The sequence below is a fragment of the Calonectris borealis genome, chromosome Z (genome assembly GCF_964195595.1).
Source record: "Calonectris borealis chromosome Z, bCalBor7.hap1.2, whole genome shotgun sequence".
Taxonomy (NCBI): domain Eukaryota; kingdom Metazoa; phylum Chordata; class Aves; order Procellariiformes; family Procellariidae; genus Calonectris; species Calonectris borealis.
In genome coordinates, this window is record NC_134352.1 from 48,628,333 (window position 1) to 48,651,686 (window position 23,354).

General features: G+C 37.9%; 1 protein-coding gene across 1 annotated transcript in view; it reads left to right on the forward strand.

Moving 5' to 3' along the window:
• The window catches only part of PCSK5 (proprotein convertase subtilisin/kexin type 5), a 260,305-nt gene that overhangs the window by 219,755 nt on the left and 17,196 nt on the right, over positions 1-23,354 (forward strand). Inside the window, exons 24-27 of the mRNA XM_075136217.1 lie at positions 32-100; positions 12,522-12,564; positions 13,983-14,125; positions 15,361-15,561. Of these exons, the coding sequence (XP_074992318.1) occupies positions 32-100; positions 12,522-12,564; positions 13,983-14,125; positions 15,361-15,561 (456 nt within the window). The remainder of the gene's footprint in view (positions 1-31; positions 101-12,521; positions 12,565-13,982; positions 14,126-15,360; positions 15,562-23,354) is intronic.

Below are 23,354 nucleotides of genomic sequence, written 5' to 3' on the forward strand. Positions count from 1 at the left end.
TAACCCAATATTGGTGATTTTCAAAACACAGGTGAAGTGGAGGATCCTGACTCTGAAGATTGCATACCTTGTTCAGATGGATGCCAGAACTGCAAACTGGGTAAATACTCCCTTTATGAATCTTTATCCTTATTCTTAAGGTAGGGAAAAATTATTCCTCCTCCCTCTCTTGTCACAAACCTATGTGCATGCTGCTGAGCAGTTAGTCACTGCGGCATTCTCTCACCAAGTAAACTGTATTTTTCCCAGTGTATTTATTTTTGAACACCATTTCTAAATTCTATCTCCATCATAAATAAGAATATTTTTTGTATTTATTTCGCTATTAATCTTTGCAACACTTTTTTTTTTTCCCTGCTTGAATGCCACACTCAGGCTGAGAGACTTACTGACTTTCTGAAACCATTATCAGACACCAAACTTTATCATAGATGTTCAAAATTTCTAGGCCTGAAAATAGATCATTAACATGTGCTTTTCCTTTAAGGAAATAGACATAAAGACAGACCTTAAATTTCATTCAAAAGCAAGTCATTGCAGTAGCAATGGTACTGCCCTAAAAAAATACTAAAACATTTATTCATTTTTCATGCTGGATTAAAAAAAAAAGGTCCTTTTCAACATAATAAGATGTTGGCAGATAGTTCGTTGTCTTCAGATAAATGCCATTTAACTTACCAAACTCGATCAAATCTGTATTGCATAAATGTAAGTGGATGCATCTAGCACAGATTGTTAACGCTGAAGGTGCTTTTGATCTCAATAGTTCACCTTCACAGAGGATTACAAATGCTCAAAAGGCATCACAATTCATTGTTTCCACTGTGTTTACATTAAGAAGATTTTATTTCCTGTGGCTATATGGACAGGAGTACAACTGATCAGTACCTCAAGACTGAGAGGCAACAGAGTGACCCATCAGAAAGGCAGCCTTCACTTACGACCTCTTAGACAAATTTCTTCTCAAGAAAGCACAGAGTTTAGGTAAAGCAGTGCCCAAATGAGTACTGATATGCCAAGACGCCTTGATAAGACCATCTACATCACAGAAAGTAAGACTTTGCTAAAATCTCCTTGAAGGATTATACAGAAGAAAAAAGTAGACGTAAGCTTTACTTCTTTTGATACAAATCACTGAGCAAGTCACTGATCTGCAAATAGTTATCTGGAATTACTACTTGTTAAAAAAAAGGAACAAATTTGGCTTACTATATTTCCAAAGACCATTTTTCAAAGTGCTAAGGACTATCCATTCCCTCCCTGAACTCAGGCAGATTTCCACAGACCAAAGAGTTCATACTGGGCCCTCTGGTTTCTCCCGCTTGCTTCCTAATGTGTTTTGGGGCCTGGTGTAACAGGTGCTACCATCAGTACCAGGAGACTGAATGTTGCTATACAGAGGAGAGTGAATAGCAGGAAAGAAAACTGTGAAAGCACCCCATAAGAAAAAACAAACAAACAAACAAACAAAAAACCACAACCAAAACCAGAAATTAATTCCCACCACTAGTCACAACAGTTTCGATCTTCTTTCTGCTTTTGTGTCAACAACATTTTTCCCTTGGAAACATGACTATCATGGATGCTTATGCATACCAAACTTATGTAAGGATTTTCATCGCATACTACTTACTTCTTTCCACCAGTCATCCAATCTAGTATGTCATACCATAAAACTCCCTATGACTCTGGTGACCAGCCATTCTGTATGAATGCAGTCAAGCCCAATGCTCTCCTCTGTGACTACACCTGTAGCTTTTTATAATGCTGAATGAAGAGCTGGAGGGACCAAGTTTTAACATGATTGCAACTATACTGTGGTCTTTTTTTGTATGGCATGATATCCAGATTCATGTCAGCTGTCTGCTTAGTTGTGGGGAGACAAAAGAAGAAAAGAAGTTACTGGAGAGAATCTGTTTCAATACCAATCTTTATTACTGCTATCAGATGTTACTTTCTATGGTAATATTTTTGGTGCTCTTCACAACACTTGTAACTTAAAATTCTTTACATCCCTTCTGCAACTTTAGTTTAGTTTAGTGCCAATCCTTGCTTTGACTTAGGGTGAAATGCACTATGAATAGCAACTTCTTTTAAAAATAGTCATTGCAAGTAACTCAGAGGCTGATTTTCTTTCTATATGGGCTTAATAATCTTGCATAAGGAGACTGCAAGACTGTTCATGGGCAGCTGGCATACAGAAAAAGAGGCTGTACTCATTTACCTTTGTCCTCAGAAGATCACTTGTCTCCTAAATATTAATAATCCATAATATTCACTACATATTTACTCTCAGGTTCTTGTGTTCAAGGTTCTGATTTAAAATAGGCTTTTCAAAAGCTTCAAAGATACCGGGTAAAATGAAGGCTGAATTAACTTTCACTGCTCAGTAAAGTAGGAAGTATTAAGATGCCAGAATTTTTAAGGGGCATACTATTAAAGAAACTCTTTGGCGGTTACGATGCATATATTATTGGGAGTCAAAAAGGTTGGTTTAATGTTAGCTCTATTTGGAACAGAAGCACAGCAGTGGGCTAAAAGCAAGATCCCAAACAGCTTTTGCAAATTACTATGTGTTCCTGAAATAAAGCATGACCTGTAAACCTCAAACTGAAAATTAATCAGGTAGAGATGCTGTTTGCTTGTGTTTCTGCTCTTAATATTCAATGAGTTTTCTGGCATATCAATAACTTAATTCATAGATAAGATGAGCACAGCAATATGTTTCTCATGTCTTATCAGAAAATTGATATATTTAGAGACTTCTGTAAAAAAAAAAACAGCTGAACTGTCTCTTAGAAAACAGAAATTGATTATTTTGAAAGCTGTAAAGAAATTACATCGCCATAAAAACAATTTAAAATAGTAAAATTTCAAGGTGAGAAAATATGGAATGTGATACCTTTAGTTTCACATCTTTATGGTCTTTCTACAGACTTTCTTTTTAAAATTAAGCAAATGTTGCATGATTTTGCAGTCTCTCTTTGTCTTACCTTTCTTTCAGCACCACTGAGGAATTTAATCTGAGTAAGAACTGTAGAGTAGGAGTAGGAAAAGCATTCCAATGCTATGAACAGTTCTACTAGAGGTGCAGTGGAAAACTCTGGGGAATGCTACATTAAAAAAAAAAAAGGAGGAAGAAAAATGTACTAATCACAGCAATTGGAATCAAAATTATATAGTACACATACTGAAAACTAGTTATTCATATACAAATGCAAATACATTTCATGCATACTTATGCATCTACAGAAGACTCAAGATCATTCTCCCACAAAAAAATCATCAGACACCTGCTCTTTCTGAAGTGCTTTGAGATCATTTGATATAAACTGTAAGAGATAAAAATAATTAACTACTTCAGTTTATACTGAGTACAGGGTCACTTATAGAAGCTGTATGAATTTTAAAAGAATATCAGACCACAGTGACATTACATTGTAAACTGGAAGCAACGAAATGCAAGTGATTCTCTTACTGTCTACAAATTACAAAGGTTAATTGATTTTTTTTCTTTTTTGTAGACACAGATCTAGTTTTAAGGAGGGATATATATGCTAGTTAAGATAACTGAACTGCCTGTTGTCCTAGTACCCTGAAGGACAAGTAATTTTTGGCCAAAAGTTTTTTTCACAGGGCACCAAATAATGGATTAAACCACTGTCTGCAGTCTTGGGCAATGTTGTCCTGCTTTGTGCAGGCAAGAAAATGAGTAAGATTTATTCTCTTTTGGCATGATGCCAGGTGCCGGCAGTAATGGGGACAGATTGTGTAGGAATTCTCTCTTCCTGATCAGTAGTGACCCTACAGACAGATTAAGGCACAGGTATCATACTTTTATATCGGTTTGATACTTTACATCCCATGTCAGACATTTCAGAGAAGAATGTAAAACCACTTAAAGTAATTATTCTAAGATAATTTCAGAGTCAATATGATGCAAGAACATCCTGGCTCTTATTTGATATGCCTAAAATACAACACATGGACCAAAGTGTTTTCTCAAACACTTTCAGCTCTCGCTCTCTTTCTAATAATACAATTTGCATTTGCCCTTTTGCACCTGCATGATGAACAGACACAAAATATGAGTATTTATGAAGGTGATAAGTGACAAACTTCTCTGATATGAAATATCTACTGACTTGCACATGTACACTTCACAAGCAGAAACTGCCACATCATTAACCAGTAATGCTAAATATGAGCACCTAGTTCATGGAGGAGCTAAATATTTGCAACACATGGAGCTCAAATGGATCATTGATAAATTCATAGGAATCAACAGAAGGGCTAGGTCTCCCTCTCGGAAGGGATTGTGAAAGTCAGGCATTGTCCCAGTTTGTTTGCCTTCCTGCCAGTGTCCTCCCATGGAGCCACAAATTCCTGATCCAATTCTTATTCACCTACTTCTGATTCACTTCCACTCACCTCACCCAACTTGCAAAAATATGACATGTTACGATATGAATACTTCTCACGGCTTCCCAGAGATTACCTCATCTCCATGTAGCAAAATATCATGTACACCACCTTTTGACCCACCCAGGTTTCTGCAGAGATCAGCACAATGTGGCTTTCCAACCTTTGCACCAGCACTGTTTTCAAAGGCTAACACTGAGAATAAAGTGCTCCTCACTGAGGGTGCAGAGGGAAAAATGTTCAGAATAGCCATCGCACTTTTCTCTTTTAAGGATACCTTACAAAAGAGACAAACACCGAGAAACCCCAAGAAGCAGTGTCCCTGAGAATAAAAGCCTAAAAAATAGGCATTTAGGCCCAGATGTGACTTTGTTTTAGCAAGATAAAGCCTGAGCAACTCTCAAAGGTCATCCAGAACCTAACTATTTAGTTTGGGCTGGGCTACAAGGTCTATGTACAAACATACAGCTATGAAGGCAGAAACTGAGACTAAATAACTCGCAAATGCTTCACGAGATCCATTATACTGAGTGAGATGGGGGAAAACACAGTCTGTAAGGCAGTGGGAGTGAAAGAAAAGGTATTTGGAGAAGATTTAAGGAACCCGTGAGATAGCTAAAAGGGCAGCACTGTGAAGAAACTCAAGCTCACAGGTACAGATTACAATTCTGGCAGTTGTGCTCATGATTAATGAGTGAAGAGTGATCTGGTTCCCATAGCAACCTAAGACACACAAAGAAAAACTTCATTTCTTCAAACCTTCCCTGATGATGAATAGACCTTGGCTTTCAAAATACCAGAGAAAATTATGATAAGGATCCTTTTTTATCTCAGAGTAAATCTTCCTTAAGAGGTTAATCTTGCAGAATGGGTTTTAGATTTGCAGATTATAGAGCACGTCTCCACAGGTTTCTGGAGTAAGAATATGCAATCTGTGCAAAAAGAATGCCCAGCAAGATTTGGAACTCTTCCTCTCTGATTTTCAGTACTGACATTTCAGTGTAGGCAGAACGTTACATTAGAGGATGTTGTCTTTCCTAGAGTATAAGTAAAAGAGAATTTCTTTACACGCTGAAAATACAAGATGTATGTATTAAAGAAAACATTCTGTCTTTGAAATTTTTATTTCTCTGAGAAAGAAAATTACTTCCTGGGTAAAATCCAGGCTTGGGGCAAGTCATTGGAAAAGCTTAAGGTACGAGATTGAACTATGAGTTCTGCAAACACAGAATACTCCAGATTTTAGTTTAGAATTCTCCATAGAAATAAGAGCACAGAAGGAAAATACTGGATCAGACCAAAAGTTCATCTAGCTCAATAGCTGCTGACCAAACAATGAATGTACTCTAAAACGACAAAGACAAACAAAGCATGTATTACTACTCCTTCGACAGTTTGCAATTCAGGAGCTTCATGAATCAAAACAGTAAAGAAATGTTAGCTGCTGAATCATTCTGCTGGAATTACTGAAGAACAAATATATTAAAACAAATATAATTTAAACCACCTGCATACTGGACCCTCTTTTCAGGGAATTTTGCTGCCTCCCTGGGGCCCAGATAAGGGATGTCACCAGAAAACTGATAAGGTTAGTACAGCCTTTGAATTATTACCTACTCCTGCTCTTTCACGTGGGTACCAGTGATGTTTCAAAAAGAAGACCAAGGTCAATAAAAAGAGATTTCAGGACCCTGGAAAGAATGCTGAAGGATTCAGGAGTACAGGTAGTGTTTTCCTCAATCCTCCCAGTAACAGTAATAGGACATCAACACCTGGCCTCAAGACTGGTGTCTCCGCCAGCACTTTGTTTTTTATAATCATCAACAAATGCCGGATTCTGCACCTGGGATGGAGTAACACTGGGCACAAGTATAAATTGGGAGAGGAGTGGCTGCAGAGCAGCCCTGCAGAAAGGGATCTGGGGGTGCCGGCTGACATGAAGCTCAACACGAGTCAGCAGTGTGCCCTGGCAGCCAAGAGGGCAACCGGCGTCCTGGGGTGCATCAAACACAGTAGAGGCAGCCGGTCAAAAGAGGGGATTATCCCGCTGTGTTTAGCGCTGTGCGGCCTCACCTTGAGTACTGTGTGCAGCTGTGGGCCCCACGATTTAAGAAGGGTGTGAAGGCACTTGAACGCGTCCCGAGGAGGGCAAGAAAGCCGGTGAAAGGGCCGGAAGGCATGTTCTATGCGGAGTGCCTGAGGACTCTGGGTTTGTCTGGTTTGGAGAACAGGAGGCTGAGGGGTGACCTCATTGCTCTCTGCAGCTTCCTGAGGAGGGGAAGTGGAGAGGGAGGTGCTGACCTCTTCTCCCTGGGATCCAGCGACAGGACACGTGGGAATGGCTCAAAGCTGCGCTAGGGGAGGTCTAGACTGGACATTAGGAACCATTTCTTTACCGAGAGGGTGGTCAAACACCGGACCAGGCTTCCTAGAGAGGGGGTCGATGCCCTGTCGCTGTCAGAGGCATTTGGACAATGCCCTTAATAACATGCTTTAGCTTTTGGTCAGCCCAGAATTGGTCAGCCAGTTGGACTAGATGATCGCTGTAGGTTCTTTCCAGCTGAAATATTCTATTCTATTCTATTCTATTCTATTCTATTCTATTCTATTCTATTCTATTCTATTCTATTCAAGCAACTCTACTTCATTATGAACTTGTTTCAATTCTTTGGGTTTATACCAGTCTAAATCTCACGGTCTTGATCTTTCAAATAAGAAATTGTATTACGGAACCACTTATTGACTGTAGCAGTGCAAATCTTGGATTGTCCCCATATAGAGATGATGTTTCCCATATGAGTAGTGCCTGCATAAATATGTTTTGTTAATGGAGGACCAATGGAATCCAGCTGTTCAAATTAGTGGTAAAATCTGCATTGATGTCTGTGATATAAACTTAGGACCTCTGGCCCGCAGTCTGTGTTCTTGCTTGTAGGAGAGCACTCTCTGCGTAATGTTATTCACTCAGAATACACTTACCTGTGTAGTAAGAAACTATTCAAACATAAGGCACTATATCAGCATAACAAGGGTGTTCAGAAAATGCATCTCAACACACAGAATGTTCGGTTTTAGTAATACGCAGCTTTCATGCTTCTTGAAATCATCACATTGAGCTTTTGATAGGTGGAAACAATGGCCAGTAGAGTAAGAACAAAAGATAACATAACATCCGAGTGACGGAATAAAATCTAAGACAAATAAACTGAATGCCCTTTCCTAATTGTTAGATAGTACTGCTGATGTCCTGGTTTCATTTCTGCTGAAGTACTCTTACCTTTTATTTTACTAGGAATAAGAATGAACCACAAGTTCTTCTTTGTAGCCCTGTAAGCAATAACTTCTCTGGTTGATATCATATTTTGGAGCTTCATGTCTGGTGTAAATCTCACTACAGCACCGGTCAACTGTGTCTGGTGAGAGACTAGAGCGTTCTGACCCAATATTTACCTTTTAAGCTAGTTTTTAAAATTTTCTATTCCTTAAAGTTTCCTGATCTCATCACATTCCCTCAGTGAAATCTTTCCCAAAATTTGATGCATTTATCAACAAGTATTTATGTATTTATCAACATTTCACCTCAGTCATACAAACCATGGAACTATTTCAGGTAATGCATATTATAATGCTAATCTTTGTTTTCATGTCATCTTATCTGCACTTCATTTCTACTTCTAACTACAACGTATTAAAATCCTTATTTGAACAGGAAAATATGCCTCATTCCCTTTATTTTGCCAATGAAATACAATAACAGTAAGTGACATTATTCCTCTTTTAGAGTATGGTAATTGAGATTAGGGCTGTGTGATTTTTTTTCAGTTAACCAGCTCTACAGCAAGAGTAACACTCAGAACAATTTTTTTTTTTTCCTCATTTTCATCCTAATTACAGGTAGCTTTAATTTAAAACAAAAAAACTTACAAAAAACTAAACAGAGATAATTTTAATAAAAATATATTTTTGGAAGAGATGAAGTCTATTCAAAGTCTTTTTCTTTTTTGCCTTAAAAATATGCATATTTTTAATTCATTAAATATCTTGGCTGAACCAAAGTAATATTTTTTGGCCAAAGCAAATACTGATGACATTTTTTCCCCATGTAAATCTAACTGACAACAGAACCCAGCTTTTTCCTTAGTTAAAATTCACAATCTCTTCTTTCTCCCACTTCCTGATAATATGACTTGTCAAAATAAATTATAATGTCAGAAATGAGAAGAAAGAAGATGAAGCTGATTTACTGACAAACCACAAAAAAAAAAAGAAAAAGAGGTGAAAAAAACCAACAAAAAAAGACACAGACAAACAAATACTTTCTCACACAAACTGGAAGATCCAAACCAGGGTCCTTGGTTCCACAACAGAAATCTCTATTTTTAAGGCTTACTGAAAGCTGAGTTTTCAGTTGGGTCCATGTCTAGTCAAAAATCCTATTATGTTTGGATTGTATATTTCAGTTATTTTAATTGAGGTGCCATAAAAACTAAAGAAAAAATGGTCTAAGGTAGTTAAAATATATAATTACTCTTGTTGGTGATATATTACAATTTATAGTACTTTTTTTTAGATTATTGTAAATTATTGTTCAGGGGAACGTAAAAGGCAAATAAAATCTAGCAGTAACTGTTGAAATTAAACAATTACTGTAGGCTGGCCCTTAAAGGAAAACTGCAACGTAATATAAAATAATTTTCAGTCATTACATTTAATTAAAATGGAAAAGAAAGGTAAACCAGGCATTAAGTCCCAGGCAATGAACATCTTGAAATTCTCCTGAATGCAAAAAAAAGTTGAGTGTATTCAGCACATTCTAGACTCACAGCTGAGCCAATAAATAGTTCAAGAAATTTAATTTTAAAAAAAGTTCATAAACAAAATGGGAAGCTAAAATAAAAGTTACAGTCTAAATACAGATCCTGCAAAATATATTCTTACACTTCACTTCAACTCCCAGCTTTATTGTATACAGTAGATAAAGTTAAGCATGCATCCAAGTCATTGCAAGATCTGGGTCTAATTAGATGGGATACTTTGACTAAGTGCTACTCAAAAGAACAGTGGGCTAGCCATGTAAAATTTCCAGAATTAGGATCTGTCTAAATACCATGAACATTCAAAGATGGTGAAACAGTGACAAGGATTTCCAAAATGCTCTGAACTAATTTTTAATATAGATGAATTTATGTACTAAATATTTCATTAAGCCTCTACAGTAATACTACAAAAAAAAATCACTCACAGTGTTCCTCCAGGTATTTGAACAAAAATACCCTTCCAGCACAACAATGCTATGCTTGTAACGCTAATGCCCATGCTTCCCTCCCAGAGTAGAAAAAAACACTAATTCATTTCAAATCAGAGAGTTCCAACAGAATGCATGAATGTTTGGCCTTTGACCAATATTTAATCTTTGCACATACTTTTCCTGTATTATAACATAGCTGCACTCCAAATGTATTGTAGCTGAGAAGGGTGGGGGGTGGAGGAGGGAACAAGAGTATCAGTTTATTACAGACAAGGAAAGAAACCACATTACTTTTTTTATGAACTCTAGATGATCTTTACTTATCTAAGCAAACTGCAATCAAACCAGAAAGTCACTGAGGACTTGTTTGTCTCTGAAGCCTTATGTTTTAAAATCGGTTTAATCCTGTTTCCAATGCCATCAAGATCACCTCCGTTTCTGTCTTCGAAAGAGTGGCATAAGCTCAACATAGTGGAAATCAATGCAAATGGAAATTGTAAAATATACATGAAATATTAACAGTTCTTTTAACAAGAACTCTTTTGGCACATGACATACCAACCAATCCACTTTGCACCACAGAGATCTCGTTATTTTATGGGCAAGTGAAGGTCTCAGTGAATATAGTTTGGTTGTTACTGCTAGTCCAAGAATGGATTGTGGCAGGTTTTAGAAGAGCTACTGTTGAAGAATTGCACATATATATCCATAAAATTCCCTAGACTTATTTCATTCTTAAAATTAATTTCCAAGATTTTGGAAACATAACGTGTTAAATATCAAATTTGCTATTGTGGGAATAGTTGCATATTTAGTTTTCTCTCTGCCTGCTATCAGACTGTTGCCCTCTTTGCATTCCTTTCTAAACTATCTTCATTATTCCTCAACAGTTTAAATTCAGAAATTATAACTAAGTATAGAAGGTGGTAGAGTTTCTATTTAGTGGGTATGTCATTAAGAGAAAGAACAATGGTTCAGTAAGGGTTGATAAATAACGTAATAGAGTAGGCAAATTGACAAATGAACTTAGGCCACACTAGCCCAATGACTGCAGGTTTTCATTTTGCAAGATTGTTAAGAAATTCTGCCCCTGCCTCCAAAATCTTAGGTTTGAAGAAAGTCTCAGTGCATTCACAAATGAAATACAGCAAACCTATTTAATTCCTTTTGGAATTTGTGGCCTTCTAATAAGGTATTTACTATTACCACTTCTGTCTATACTTTGTGTAAGCATCAGGATGCAAGTGCTATTTGTGATACATTTTTTTGAGCTCTCCACAATATGTAACCCAATCCACAAACTAAACAAACTATTTTTACCCATTCTTTCCTAGATACTTTCTCTTAGATCCTAAACCAACTCAAAATACATGGTCTTTACTTAATGGTCACTTACTTAATAGCTCATTTTTCTAATCTCTTTCCAGAGGACAACCAGACATTGTGTCTTTATTTGCAATTACTGCTGAGATCTGTCTCAAATGGAGCTATATAGATAGTCATCCATACAGGCAAAACTGAGAGGGTAGTTAGGAAAGAAAAATGTCATCAGAACCTCCCGCAGGCAAGAGGGGAAAGAGTCTTTTCTTCATAGAAGCCAGAAAGTACATGGAGAGTTAATTACTAAACCCACAAGCAACCCCAGCAATTTTAACAATGTCTCTTTGATGCATACTCTATTCTTTCCATCAACGAAATATAAGGACTGTGTGTGCCAATACCATAATAATTTTGAAAAGGTATAAATACACTTATCTATCATCATATCAACCCGGCTCCTAACAATGCTCTATAAACACTGTAAGGAAAAAAATCCACACAAATTAATTGGGGAAAAAAAATATCTCAGGAAGTGTCCTTATTCAGAAACAATATTATATTCCAGAAATCATTCAAAAAGAAGCCCTGGACAACCCAAATATCTTTTATCTAGAAGTAAAGGAAGACTTCATAGAAAATATTTTCATATTTTAAGAGTATTTCCTAACACAAAATCTAATGCAAAGAATCCTAGATCACGTAATTGCTGTTTCTGTTTGTGCTCTAAAGAGTAAAGAGAATATTTTCACAGATCTGCAACATTTCTCGGTAAAAATTTACACCTCATAAATAAATTGCTAGAACTACTTGCAAAACCAAGTGCATGTTGCCTAATAAGTTTGCATGTGTAAAGTGTGATTTATTGTAGACACAGTTCAAACAGACTCAGTGAAAATTTTGCCTTATGACTACTATTAATATCAAAAATAATTTATAGGCATTCCATAGTAGAACAGTTTATAAATACATTCACCCAGGTTGTTCTGTTTCCTTCCATTCTGCTCCCTGTGGGATATTTGAGTCAGGTAAAAGAAATAGAAAGCTAATAGAAGATAATGGAAGGTTACAGAAAATGTTCTTCACTTCATGTGAGCATAAAGCCACATCCATCATTGTAACAGTTTTAAGAAGTTGTATAATACTTTTTCTGTTAATGCAACAAAATTTTTGAATGCAAAAATTAATTTTCTGATGAGAAAGTTTACTCAAAAGCCTTGCCCCCTTTCCCCCTCCCCGCCCCCCAATATAGAAAGAAACAGCACTTCCTAAGCACTCAGCACCTTCTAGGTACTTTATGCTGAGGACTCAAAAGTCACAAGTCGCTGCAAAAATACAGGCCAGGACCTGACCGTGGAAGAGTTTATCTTCAAAAAATGTAAACAGAGATTCAGAGATAATAATGTTCTAGTTATGACTGTAGTGATTTTAATGTAAGAAATATTAACATAAAAATGGTGTAGCAAAAATTCTTTTTAGAATTCTGGTTTTAACTCTGAATATTATTTACATAATTTCTTATTTTTAATTTCAGATGACCCAAGAATTTGTATAATATGCATTCAGAACTATTATATGTAAGTATAGCTTCATGCCTATATATTTTTCTAAAGCAAAAATGTGTGCTTCACTACATAGAGCTATGCTGTGTATGCTATTCCATTCCTTTTAAGTATTGCCTATCTGAGAACAGTAACTTTGGAAAAAGGCTTGGGAAATGCTGAAAAACTAGCCAATCGCTCACTATCAAGGCCTTTTAAACCCTATGGACTGATGTGAACTTTGCATATATTAGGACAGAAATATGGAACAGAAAGGGTCTAAAAGTTAAACAGTGCCTCTGGATTTGGAACTAGTATGTTCTTAGTATATAGTTTTGTCCTGGTTTCCACTGGGATAGGGTTAATTTTCTTCCTGGTAGCTGGTATAGTGCTGTGTTCTGGATTTTGCATGAGAAGAATGTTGACACACTGATGTTTTAGTTGTTGCTGAGCAGTGCTTACACTAGTCAAGGACTTTTCAGCTTCTCATACTGCCCTGCCAGCGAGGAGGCTGGAGGTGCACAAGAACCTGGGAGGGGACACAGCCAAGACAGCTGACCCAAAGTGGCCAAAGGGATATTCCATACCATATGACGTCATGCTGAACAAAAAACTGAGGGGACTTGACGGAGGTGGGGGAAGGGAGGGGAAGCGGGCCCCCTGCTCGGGAACTGGCTGGGCATCTATCAGCGGGTGGTAAGCATTTGCATTGTGCATCAGTTGTTTTGTATATTCTTTTATCGTTATTATTATTTTCCCTTCCTTTTCTGTCCTATTAAATTATCTTTATCTCAACCCATGAGTTTTACCTTTTTTACGATTCTCTCCCCCATCCCACTGGGGGGGGGAGTGAGCAGACGGCTGTGTGGTGTTTAGCTGCCTACCGGGTTAAACCATGACATGTGTCCAGTTCTGATATTTGCAGTTCAGCAGGCATACTTGAAAATATAAGAATGTTAAGCAAAGGAAAAAATACAGATTAATTGAAAGTTTACCTTAAACAGAGGAAAAAGAACAACTCTACTGCTTTTCAAAGAGACGGTTAAGAGATCTCTGTAAAAATTACCATGACAAAAGAAAATGTTGATAAAAAGACTATGCAATCTAGCTATAAACAATGGCATTGGATTATATATTTTTACAAGCGATCAGCTCTTTACAACCACGATATAATAATTTCTAATTAAGCGTGCATTCATTTTTGTGCCTACATTTAAAAAAGAAAGTAAAATTAATTATACTTAAGAACCCTGAAATTAGAAAACATGACTTGTTAATATTTGCCAATTGACTAAGTAACATAACCAGAAATACACTTTGAATCCTTCATTAGAGGAATAACTTCTGTTAGGATGAGAATAGAGCTTTACCATTACCATACCTAGAAACATACAGAAAACAAATTCAGAGATCTCAAAAGAAACTTACTAATGATGTTCCACTTTATCTTAAAGGTATAAGCAGCATTGCTATAAATACTGCCCAGAAAATACCTACAGAGATGAAAGTTCTCTGCAGTGTAGAGAATGTCCTAGCAACTGTGATAGCTGTGACAAGGACAAGTGTGACTCGTGTAAGGAAGGCTTTTATCTCTCAGGTAAGCAAAGTTCCAAGTATGGCATACATACAAAAGTATTTTAGACTTTTTCTTTAGAGAAAGAGTTTGGACCCAACTTCTCAAATTCATAAATCTCTTCTATGGCAGACAATGGAGGCTGAGGGGAGTCAGCACTTTATAGAATCAGGTCCTTTGCATCAATGTAAGGTGGTTATGTTAGCCAATGGTGCTGTTTGGTTCAGAGGCTCCATACATTTTACTACAAATTACCACATTTTTTTTCTAGTTTTGTTTTTAATGCATTTCCACTCTTTTGGGCAAATACAAAAAATAGTGTATTTGGTTCAGACTTTGTGAAAGGAGGGGGTTTTAACTCACAGAAGGACACGGAAACATTTCCTTACTATTTGCAAGTCTAGTTTTACTTTGACTTTCATGTCCACATAAAGTAACGAGCCTTAAACACTCTGAAACGAGCTCAGTTAAAACCACTAAATTCCACATCAAATTCACACAAGAGTAGGAATCTCTTAGCTTTATTATGAAGCCATAAATCAGGCAGATCTCATTCAGACATGGTGCCAAATATGAACCACAGGAAATCCTGAAGTTATGGTATTCTTGCATATTGCCTGCTGAAGGTGCCCAGTAGTGGAGTACAAAAGCATCACACTCATGGAAAACTGTGGTCACAACCTGAGGTGATCTGGTGGTCTAGTTTTTTTTAAATTGAAATGGGAGGAAGCTCAAAAAGCTATCAGTGTTACAACTTCTAGGGGCTTTGCTGCAGTATGCCAACCCTTAAATTGAATCAGATTTACCTGAGTTTAGCTTTATATTCACCACAAACTACAGATTCATCCACTCCTCAAAATTTACATATACCTAACAATCTCAGGGAATTCTGGACTTAGATTTTATATTGGGCCAGTATAAAAACTGGGACTCAACCACAAAATTTTTATCCAGATCTGGACTTTCATAAGATTTGTATGTGCCAGGATTTAGGATATGGATGAAAACCCACCTAGATATAAATTTAAGTGCAGATTGGTTTGAAGTTTGTAAAGTTTGCATAAGCAACTGAGCTGAATTTAGGTTTCACACTGAAGAACTAGAGTTTATATCATTACAAAAAGTTTCTTGCGTTCTTACATGCTTTTTTCTTAAACTGTTTCTTGCCGGAGACAGAGAGGCGCTATAGGCGAGGTACCTCCTTTTCAGGATTGACGGGTCAGTAGACATCATGATGCGAGGCTCTGCTTCTGTTGCAGGTGGCACATGTGTGAGTGAGTGTAGAGATGGCTTCTTCACTGATGATATCTCTAGAGAATGCGAACCTTGCCACAGAAGCTGTGCAACATGTGATGGGTACAGCTACAAGAACTGTACAGGGTGCAAAAACAGTTTCCAGCTATCTCGTGGGCAGTGTCTGAATCCAAGAAATTCTCCACCCAATGGGAAGTTCTGGAATGGTAAGTTGCAACAGATCCCTTAATCTTTTCTGTTTCTCTGACGACTACTAGAAGTTTTAGAAAGAGGATCTCAAGATCTTGCAGCTTGAGTGCAACTGCACTTTTGTCAAACTCACTGTCATTTTAAAAATATACTGACCAAAAACTTTGGTTTCACAGAGTTAAATTCATTTTCCTGCAAATACCATAACTTTTTAATACGACTTAGGTGTTCCTTATCTGGGAGTTATCTTATCTGAATAGACAAAAGATTAAAAAATAAAAGATAAAAAGATGAAAAAGATAAAAGATAGGTAATAGATTAAGGTACTGGAAGTTCCTTATCTAAAGTACTGGGAGCCTTACAGACTATGTGTTAGACCAGTTTTGTGGCTATTGATTCCCTATACAGGAGTGAATGTAAGTTGGAAGAAATGGAAAAGAATCAAATACGTCTCTCTCTCTGTGTGTGTATGTGGGTGTAGTGTGTGTTCAAAAGCAAGCTCTCTTCTTTTCCTTTCTCCCCCCAATATAGACATGCACTGCTGTCTAAGGGACCAAACACAGGATGTAGAACTACATTCCGGAGTTCTTGTCCAACCTTGGCCATTTCCACAACCTTCACAAAAGAATCAGTTCTTTCGTGGTTCCCTCATCTATAGCATGGGAAAAACTATTCTCTGTTCAAAAAAAAAAACAAAAAGGATTTGGAAGGAAAATGCTTTTAAAATTTAAAGCTGTTGAACGGAATGATTTGTATTAATTTTTTAAACTATTTCCCTTCACAAGCATCTTCAAATGCATCCCAGTACTGTCACAAATTTCATGTTAAGAAAATGTTAAATGAAAAGTGCGTAGTAGAATATTTGTTGTTCCCATTATGTCAGTTACATAAAGTACAACTGAATAGGTTATGTTACCAAATGAGGCAGTGCTAATGGTGAATTTATCACCCAGCACACAAATTAAAACCCATTAGCTATGAATATTCATTCTTTTTAAGTGAAACCTGTGCCGCTCGTGGAATCTCAATAGTTAGGATTGCAAGCGGTACTTTTTAATTATATATACACCATACCTCCAACAAAGGGTAAAATTTCCTCTAGAGTTTCAATAGCTGCTTTGCTGGTCGCTGTAAACAAAGAGGAAAGTCAGTGTCATATAATCCTTTCACTCTCCTTAGAGTTGTAAAGCATCAGCTGGAATAACACGTTCAATTTTGGGCAAAGTGTTTAAAGAAAGAAGTGGGCCAATTAGAGAGGAAACAATGACGATTACCAGAAATCCAGGGAAAAAAATATTTACAATAAAAGGTTGAGGTAAATGAGGGACTTGGGACTAAATAAGAAAGCTAAGAGGAATGCAATCACAAAGAAGAATGGAATAGATCAGGTCTTTGTAAGTGCGGTAAACAGGACTTAAAATCCAGAAAAGGAGTTTCAGATTTGACACTGCAAAAAAATGGACTGTTAAATGCAATAATGGAGTAATAGTAGAATCTTTGAGGAGGTTTCAGGATTTCCATCACTCGTGTTTAAGAACACACAAAATGCATCTGACAGGGATGTTTACTGAATGGAGCAAGAGACTGTATTACTTAAGGTCCCTTCCAGGTTTATTTTTCTATCAAATACAAGTTTTCTCTGATTCCTACATCTTTATTTGACTCAAACACATGAAAGAATCACTATCCTTAGATCTGTATGACCTGCATTAAAAATGAAAATATACTAACAAATATTTTCAGAAAAAATATTGACCATTTCTATTCATTGCCGATCTACGGAGAAATGTTGTGTCAAAAGAAATAATATTTTTTCACTTCAGAAAAAGATCAGAGAGACCTAAAAAGGAGAAATATTAATAGAAAGTTGGTCTTCTCTACGCATTTGTGTTACATCCATATGAGTAAGTATTTTTTCAATTTGAGACTATCTACATCAATGCCGTGGAAAGAGCATATCTGTAGTTTCGTCTATCTGTTGGTTATCTATTTCTCACACTGTCAAATGAGGTGACTCATTGTCAGCTTTTATTTCTGAGCAGGCAGCTGATGCAGTTCTGTATATATCAGCATTGCTGAAAACTCTTTCTCTCCATCTTGCGTACCGTTTCTCTTTCCTTCCAGTGGTTAAAATGCATCTTACTTAGGGGCATTTCAAACGGTAAGATACATATCTCTCAGAGCTGTACTGGCTTGAACATTAATGACTGCTCCAGAGCCACAGGATTCCTGCTGCAGCTGGTGATGGGAGCCCAGGGAACCTGGCTGGAGGCTCTTCGCCTTCTCTGGGATAGACTTGCTGGGATTCCTGCAGGGTGGCAGTAGCTGTGCCATGTAACCGCTGAGAAAGCGATGTTGAACTTGGTGATATCTTGAGTCCTTTCTCACCAGGGTAGGCTTCCAAACAGCAGTAACCTTCAAGTCAAATTATTAACGAAGTTGTCACTGTCTTTACTGAAGTTACAACCTGAATAACTACATTTATCAACAGTTTGTGAGGTTTCTTGCTTAGATACTGTAGGATCATCTGGTTCTCATAACCATCATTTTCATTTGCTAATTAACAACAAAATCTACATGGTTGATTTTTTGGCTGGAATATCACTCCTTCAGTCATTTCTTCTGATGATGCATTCAAGAGGCAGATATCAGCCAAGTCCAGGTTTCCAACTGTGCCATCTATATTTGAAATTCTCTTTCCAAGCTGAAGATCCTTAACAAAAAATAAAGGATTCAGGCAGGACCAAACCACATTTAACTCTAGCAGTACATCACACCAATAGGTATGTAGTACATTTCACTGCAGTGAGACTGCAGTACATTTCACACTCTGATAATGTTTTGAAATACATGAAAAAAAAAAAAAGGAAAAGAAATAGAGTTTCACTATCTGTTACAATTATTTTCTTCATTGTCAAAAGCTTTCTGAAGACTAATAAAATTTAGGAGAGGCAGCCACTGTCTTTTACTGCTTTTGTTCAGCAATGCTGTAGGATCAGTACAAGAATGACAAAATGAAAACCTATCTGTGCTCCCTGAAACTTACTGTCAGTGAGGATTCTGGCTGGCATACCTGTACAGAAAAGCTCCCTGGGCCTGAAACAATGATCCCTCTCCAGGTCTTCTTAAGAACTTCTGTAGGGCCTCCTCTTTTCCATTATTTATTTTAAAGAAGATTATGGGCACAGAGAAAATGCTTTTTCTTTCATACATGGGTGCAAAGTCATGCCATCTTTCCAAGTTCTTCACTGCTTCCTCTGGACAGATCTCCAGATATTTTAACCCAGTTTACTTTTTTTGATCTTTAGCTTGTTTATAGCTACTTTGATTTTTTCCAGGGTTATTTCTTCTTAGCAAAATGAAAGGATCTTCCATCTTGTTTGTTGTCAAATTCAGTTTCTAAGGGTAGCCTGTCATGCAGCATGGGCATGGTCCAAGAAGCTTGTCCATTCTGCAGGGATATTAAAATACTTGCATGTTTGTTCACCAGCCCAGTGTGGGAAAGACTGTGGCTGAGATTTGGCTTTTGGCTCTCATCGTCTCTGCCTGTTTATCAATATACACTTCTTCCACTGGGTGCTCAGTGTCCTCAACACATTTACATTGATTTAGCACCATGGCAGAGCCACCTCTGAGCTTCAGTGGCCTGAATTAAAGAATCTAATTAAAGAATACAGGCCAGACAATTATTAGTCCTCCTACTTTGGGGGATTGAGCTGGGCGTGGTGGCCAAGTATGAAATAAACAACCTCGCCCCTCTCATGGGAATGAAGATGAGATCGCACCAAGCTCATCCTCAGGACATGCCCTGCTCCAGACAATGCAGGAAGACAACACAACTAGCAAGATAGACAAAATTTCTAAATCCGGTAGTTTACATCAGCTTTTACCACATTAGTCTTCTATTTACTCTTTTTCTTTAGAAATATTACTAACAGAGAGTTGAGATATTAGACTGTGAACTGTATTTACAAATAATGAAGCCATTTCTCCTTGGCTCTTCCAGACACATGGATTCAGCAGGTTCCACTGCGGTTTTAGTGACTGTGTTGATGTACCATATAGCACAAAGTGCGTTTTGGGAAACAAAGACTGTTGTTTTGTTTGGTTCCAAGGCTAACATAAATTAAAGAGGAGCACATCAGAGCCCGCCACAGAGCAACCAACATAAAGTCTGACTTTCTTTGCAATTTCTAGGTCCATCTAGGTGAGAATTAAAACCTTTGTGAATGTGTAATACACTTTTTTCCCATGTTTAAGCTTTCACTTCTATTTCTTACACAAGGATAAATGATAAACCGGTCTTACTAACTTTTATGAGCACACACTCCAAAAACCAAAACATTCTATAAAAAAACAACTTTCTAAAATGATATTTACTCTGCTGGGCAAACAGTTCAACTCGTATCAGGAATCATACCCTGATTAAGTCATATCCAGGTCTGAAATAATGAAACAGACCGTGTCTATTATCCAGGCTTTTAAAAAGACAGGGCAAGCCAAGAAAGGGGGAAAAAAAAAAAAAAAAGAGATCGAACTCTGTGTTTCTAGCGTAAAACATCTGTATTTTATCTCATGTACCAGATGATGAAATGACTTTGGAAGCCAGGAGACACACTAGTGTAAGCTTGATTCACCAAGTGAATACACACACCCTTTCAACTAGATCAGACATTTTGCAAGTTATGGTCAGGCCTTCATTTTGCCTGTTCACTGTAAATACCACACCCTAAAACCACGTTCGTTCCTCGGTTACACAGTTCAGTCTACCACATTCTTATGAAAAGTACAAAAGGAAAAAAATGAGTATGGAATGAGGTCTGTTTCTGATGCAAACTCAAAATGGAATATGTGCTTCTTTACATGAAGATAATATATGCTGTAGTAAATTATGCAGCTAAATAGCAGCTGGTTTTGTTTACTATTACATACCACCCCCAATAATAAGAGCAACCTCCCACAAGCAGCCATTGACCAACTCCATCCATCTTGCATATTTTCCTTTTCCTAAATACAGAGTAAAACAAAAACAGTAAAAATGTACTGGTTGAGAGAAAACACTAATTCAGGCTTTAAAAGGATTATTTAGAAGGACCTTAATGCAGCAGTGCAGATATACATATAAAGGACTCAGAATATGGAAGGAAAAAAAAAAAGGAATGGGGTGGGCAGAAGACAGTAGAGAAATCAGCAGCAGGAGAGAACAGGCCATAGTCTTCCAAATGTGAAAGTGTTATGACATTTAGAGTGCAGAATTAGAGCATCATGGGAAGAGTTAGCAGACTTTTTAAGCATCATCCATATGTGAAATTTCAGGTTGCTAGAGGCAAGCAAAAATGATTCATTATCCCATATGCTCTTAGGCATGCCAATTTCATATTCTAGCTATTTGTTTGTAAAGAAATACTATGGTTGTTACAAGATAACTAGATTGGGAATTAACGGTTATTGGGGATTGTGATTTACTTCTCAGCACTCCTATAGTTTCCTTAAATTTACAGTTCACATAAGTCTTCAAAATGGGATAGGTCTCGTACTTTATTACATATGTATATTGTTTTCATTGTGGTTTACCGTGTCTATGTAATTGTAATTACTTCATGGAGATACGTAGCCTGGTTTTGTGTTTTTATTCATGACTGTATCGGTTTTGCAAGGCCAGTGCCACACACAGAATAAAATTCAAGAAACTAAGTAGCATCTCAACTGGATCACATTCAAATCACATCTCACTACACAGTGTAAAAGCTAGACAGGTCACCTAAAAGGAATATGCTTGCTGTTACAAAGAGCCATGGCACTTCATTTCACTTTTTAACTAGAAGCTAAGGGTATTACAAATGTACGCAGGGAGCTACTTTGATACTTGTGGTGAACGGAGTTAAATCCAGTTGGTGGCCGGTCACGAGCGGTGTTCCCCAGAGCTCAGTTTTGGGGCCGGTCCTGTTCAATGTCTTTATCAACGATCTGGATGAGGGGATCGAGTGCTCCCTCAGTAAATTTGCAGACGACACCAAGCTGGGCGGGAGTGTTGATCTGCTGGAGGGTAGGAAGGCTCTGCAGAGGGACCTGGACAGGCTGGATCGATGGGCCAAGGCCAACTGTATGAGGTTCAACAAAGCCAAGTGCCGGGTCCTGCACTTGGGTCCCAACAACCCCAGGCAACGCTACAGGCTTGGGGAAGAGTGGCAGGGAAGCCGCCCAGCGGAAAAGGACCTGGGGGTGTTGGTCAACAGCTGGCTAAATATGAGCCGGCAGTGTGCCCAGGTGGCCAAGAAGGCCAACGGCATCCTGGCCTGTATCAGAAATAGTGTGGCCAGCAGAAGTAGGGAGGTGATCATGCCCCTGTACTCAGCACTGGTGAGGCCGCACCTCGAATCCTGTGTTCAGTTTTGGGCCCCTCACTACAAGAAGGACATGGAGGTGCTGGAGCGTGTCCAGAGAAGGGCAACGAAGCTGGTGAAGGGCCTGGAGCACAAGTCTTATGAGGAGCGGCTGAGGGAACTGGGGTTGTTTAGCCTGGAGAAAAGGAGACTGAGGGGAGACCTCATCGCGCTGTACAACTACCTGAAAGGTTGGTCTCTTCTCCCGAGTAACAAGCGATAGGACAAGAGGCAATGGCCTCAGCTTGCGCCAGGGGAGGTTTAGATTGGACATTAGGAAAAATGTCTTCACCGAAAGAGTTGTCAAGCATTGGAGCAGGCTGCCCAGGGAAGTGGGTGAGTGACCATCCCCGGAGGTATTTAAAAGACCTGTAGATGTGGTGCTTAGGGACATGGTTTAGTGATGGACTTGGCAGTGCTGGGTTAACGGTTGGACTTGATGATCTTAGAGGTCTTTTCCAACCTAAATAATTCTGTGATTCTATGATAGCGACTTAAAAATACAAGTTTTTATGTTCCCCTTTCGCTCATAGAAGAGCATGAATAAATAAGATTTAAAATGAACAAAACAAACTATCATCTTATATCCATCTGAACACTTACTGCTTGCACTACCTGGGATAAAGATCCATTGTCCATAAGGAGCGGGTAGAGAGAGCAAGATGGACAGCACAAAGAGGATGAGAATATACTAGCAAAAACCCTTATAATGCAGTTGTGGATTTAAATTAAGGAGGGAACATAAGGTACTTCAAATGCTATTATATTTAAAGGCATGTCTCTTTAGATATGGCCATATCTCTGCTCATATGGCCTCAGATTTTGTAGAGGGTTTCGTGTTGTTTTTTTTTAATAAACTTTACATTTTCTAGAACAATTGGTGAGCATGGGAAGCTGACCACACTTCTTTCCGCATGGACCTGAATATTTTTGAAGACTCATTTAATCTTTCTCTAAAATCAGATTGAAAAATTCTGAGAGCTTAAAGTAAAATCACTTAAGTAAAAAGAAAGGAAAAATGGGGACATTGTGTTAAATGCAGCTAGAATTTCACTCATTTTTTCCTTAATTCAGTGAGGGGGCACAGTTAAAGTCTTACAGTACTAGGTTTCAAGAAACTCTGCCATTGTCTCATGCGTGTTGCACAAGCCCAAATGAGAAAAGAAAATCAAAACATAGCTATATTTTTCAGTCTTCCACCACCCTTCCAGTTTGATAATCCCTTGAATAGACTGAATGGGCAAGAGCACTATGGTAGCTTCAGAGCTGCAGTAGACCTTAGCTCAAGAAATGGCACGGTGTGATTCAGTTTCTCAGTTTCTAGAAAGGAATAGGAGAGACTGAGCTGGATGTATGTCAAAGCTGTTACTCATTCTGACAAAGACACAAGAATCAATGTGACATTGAGTCAGATTCTGGCCTGAATA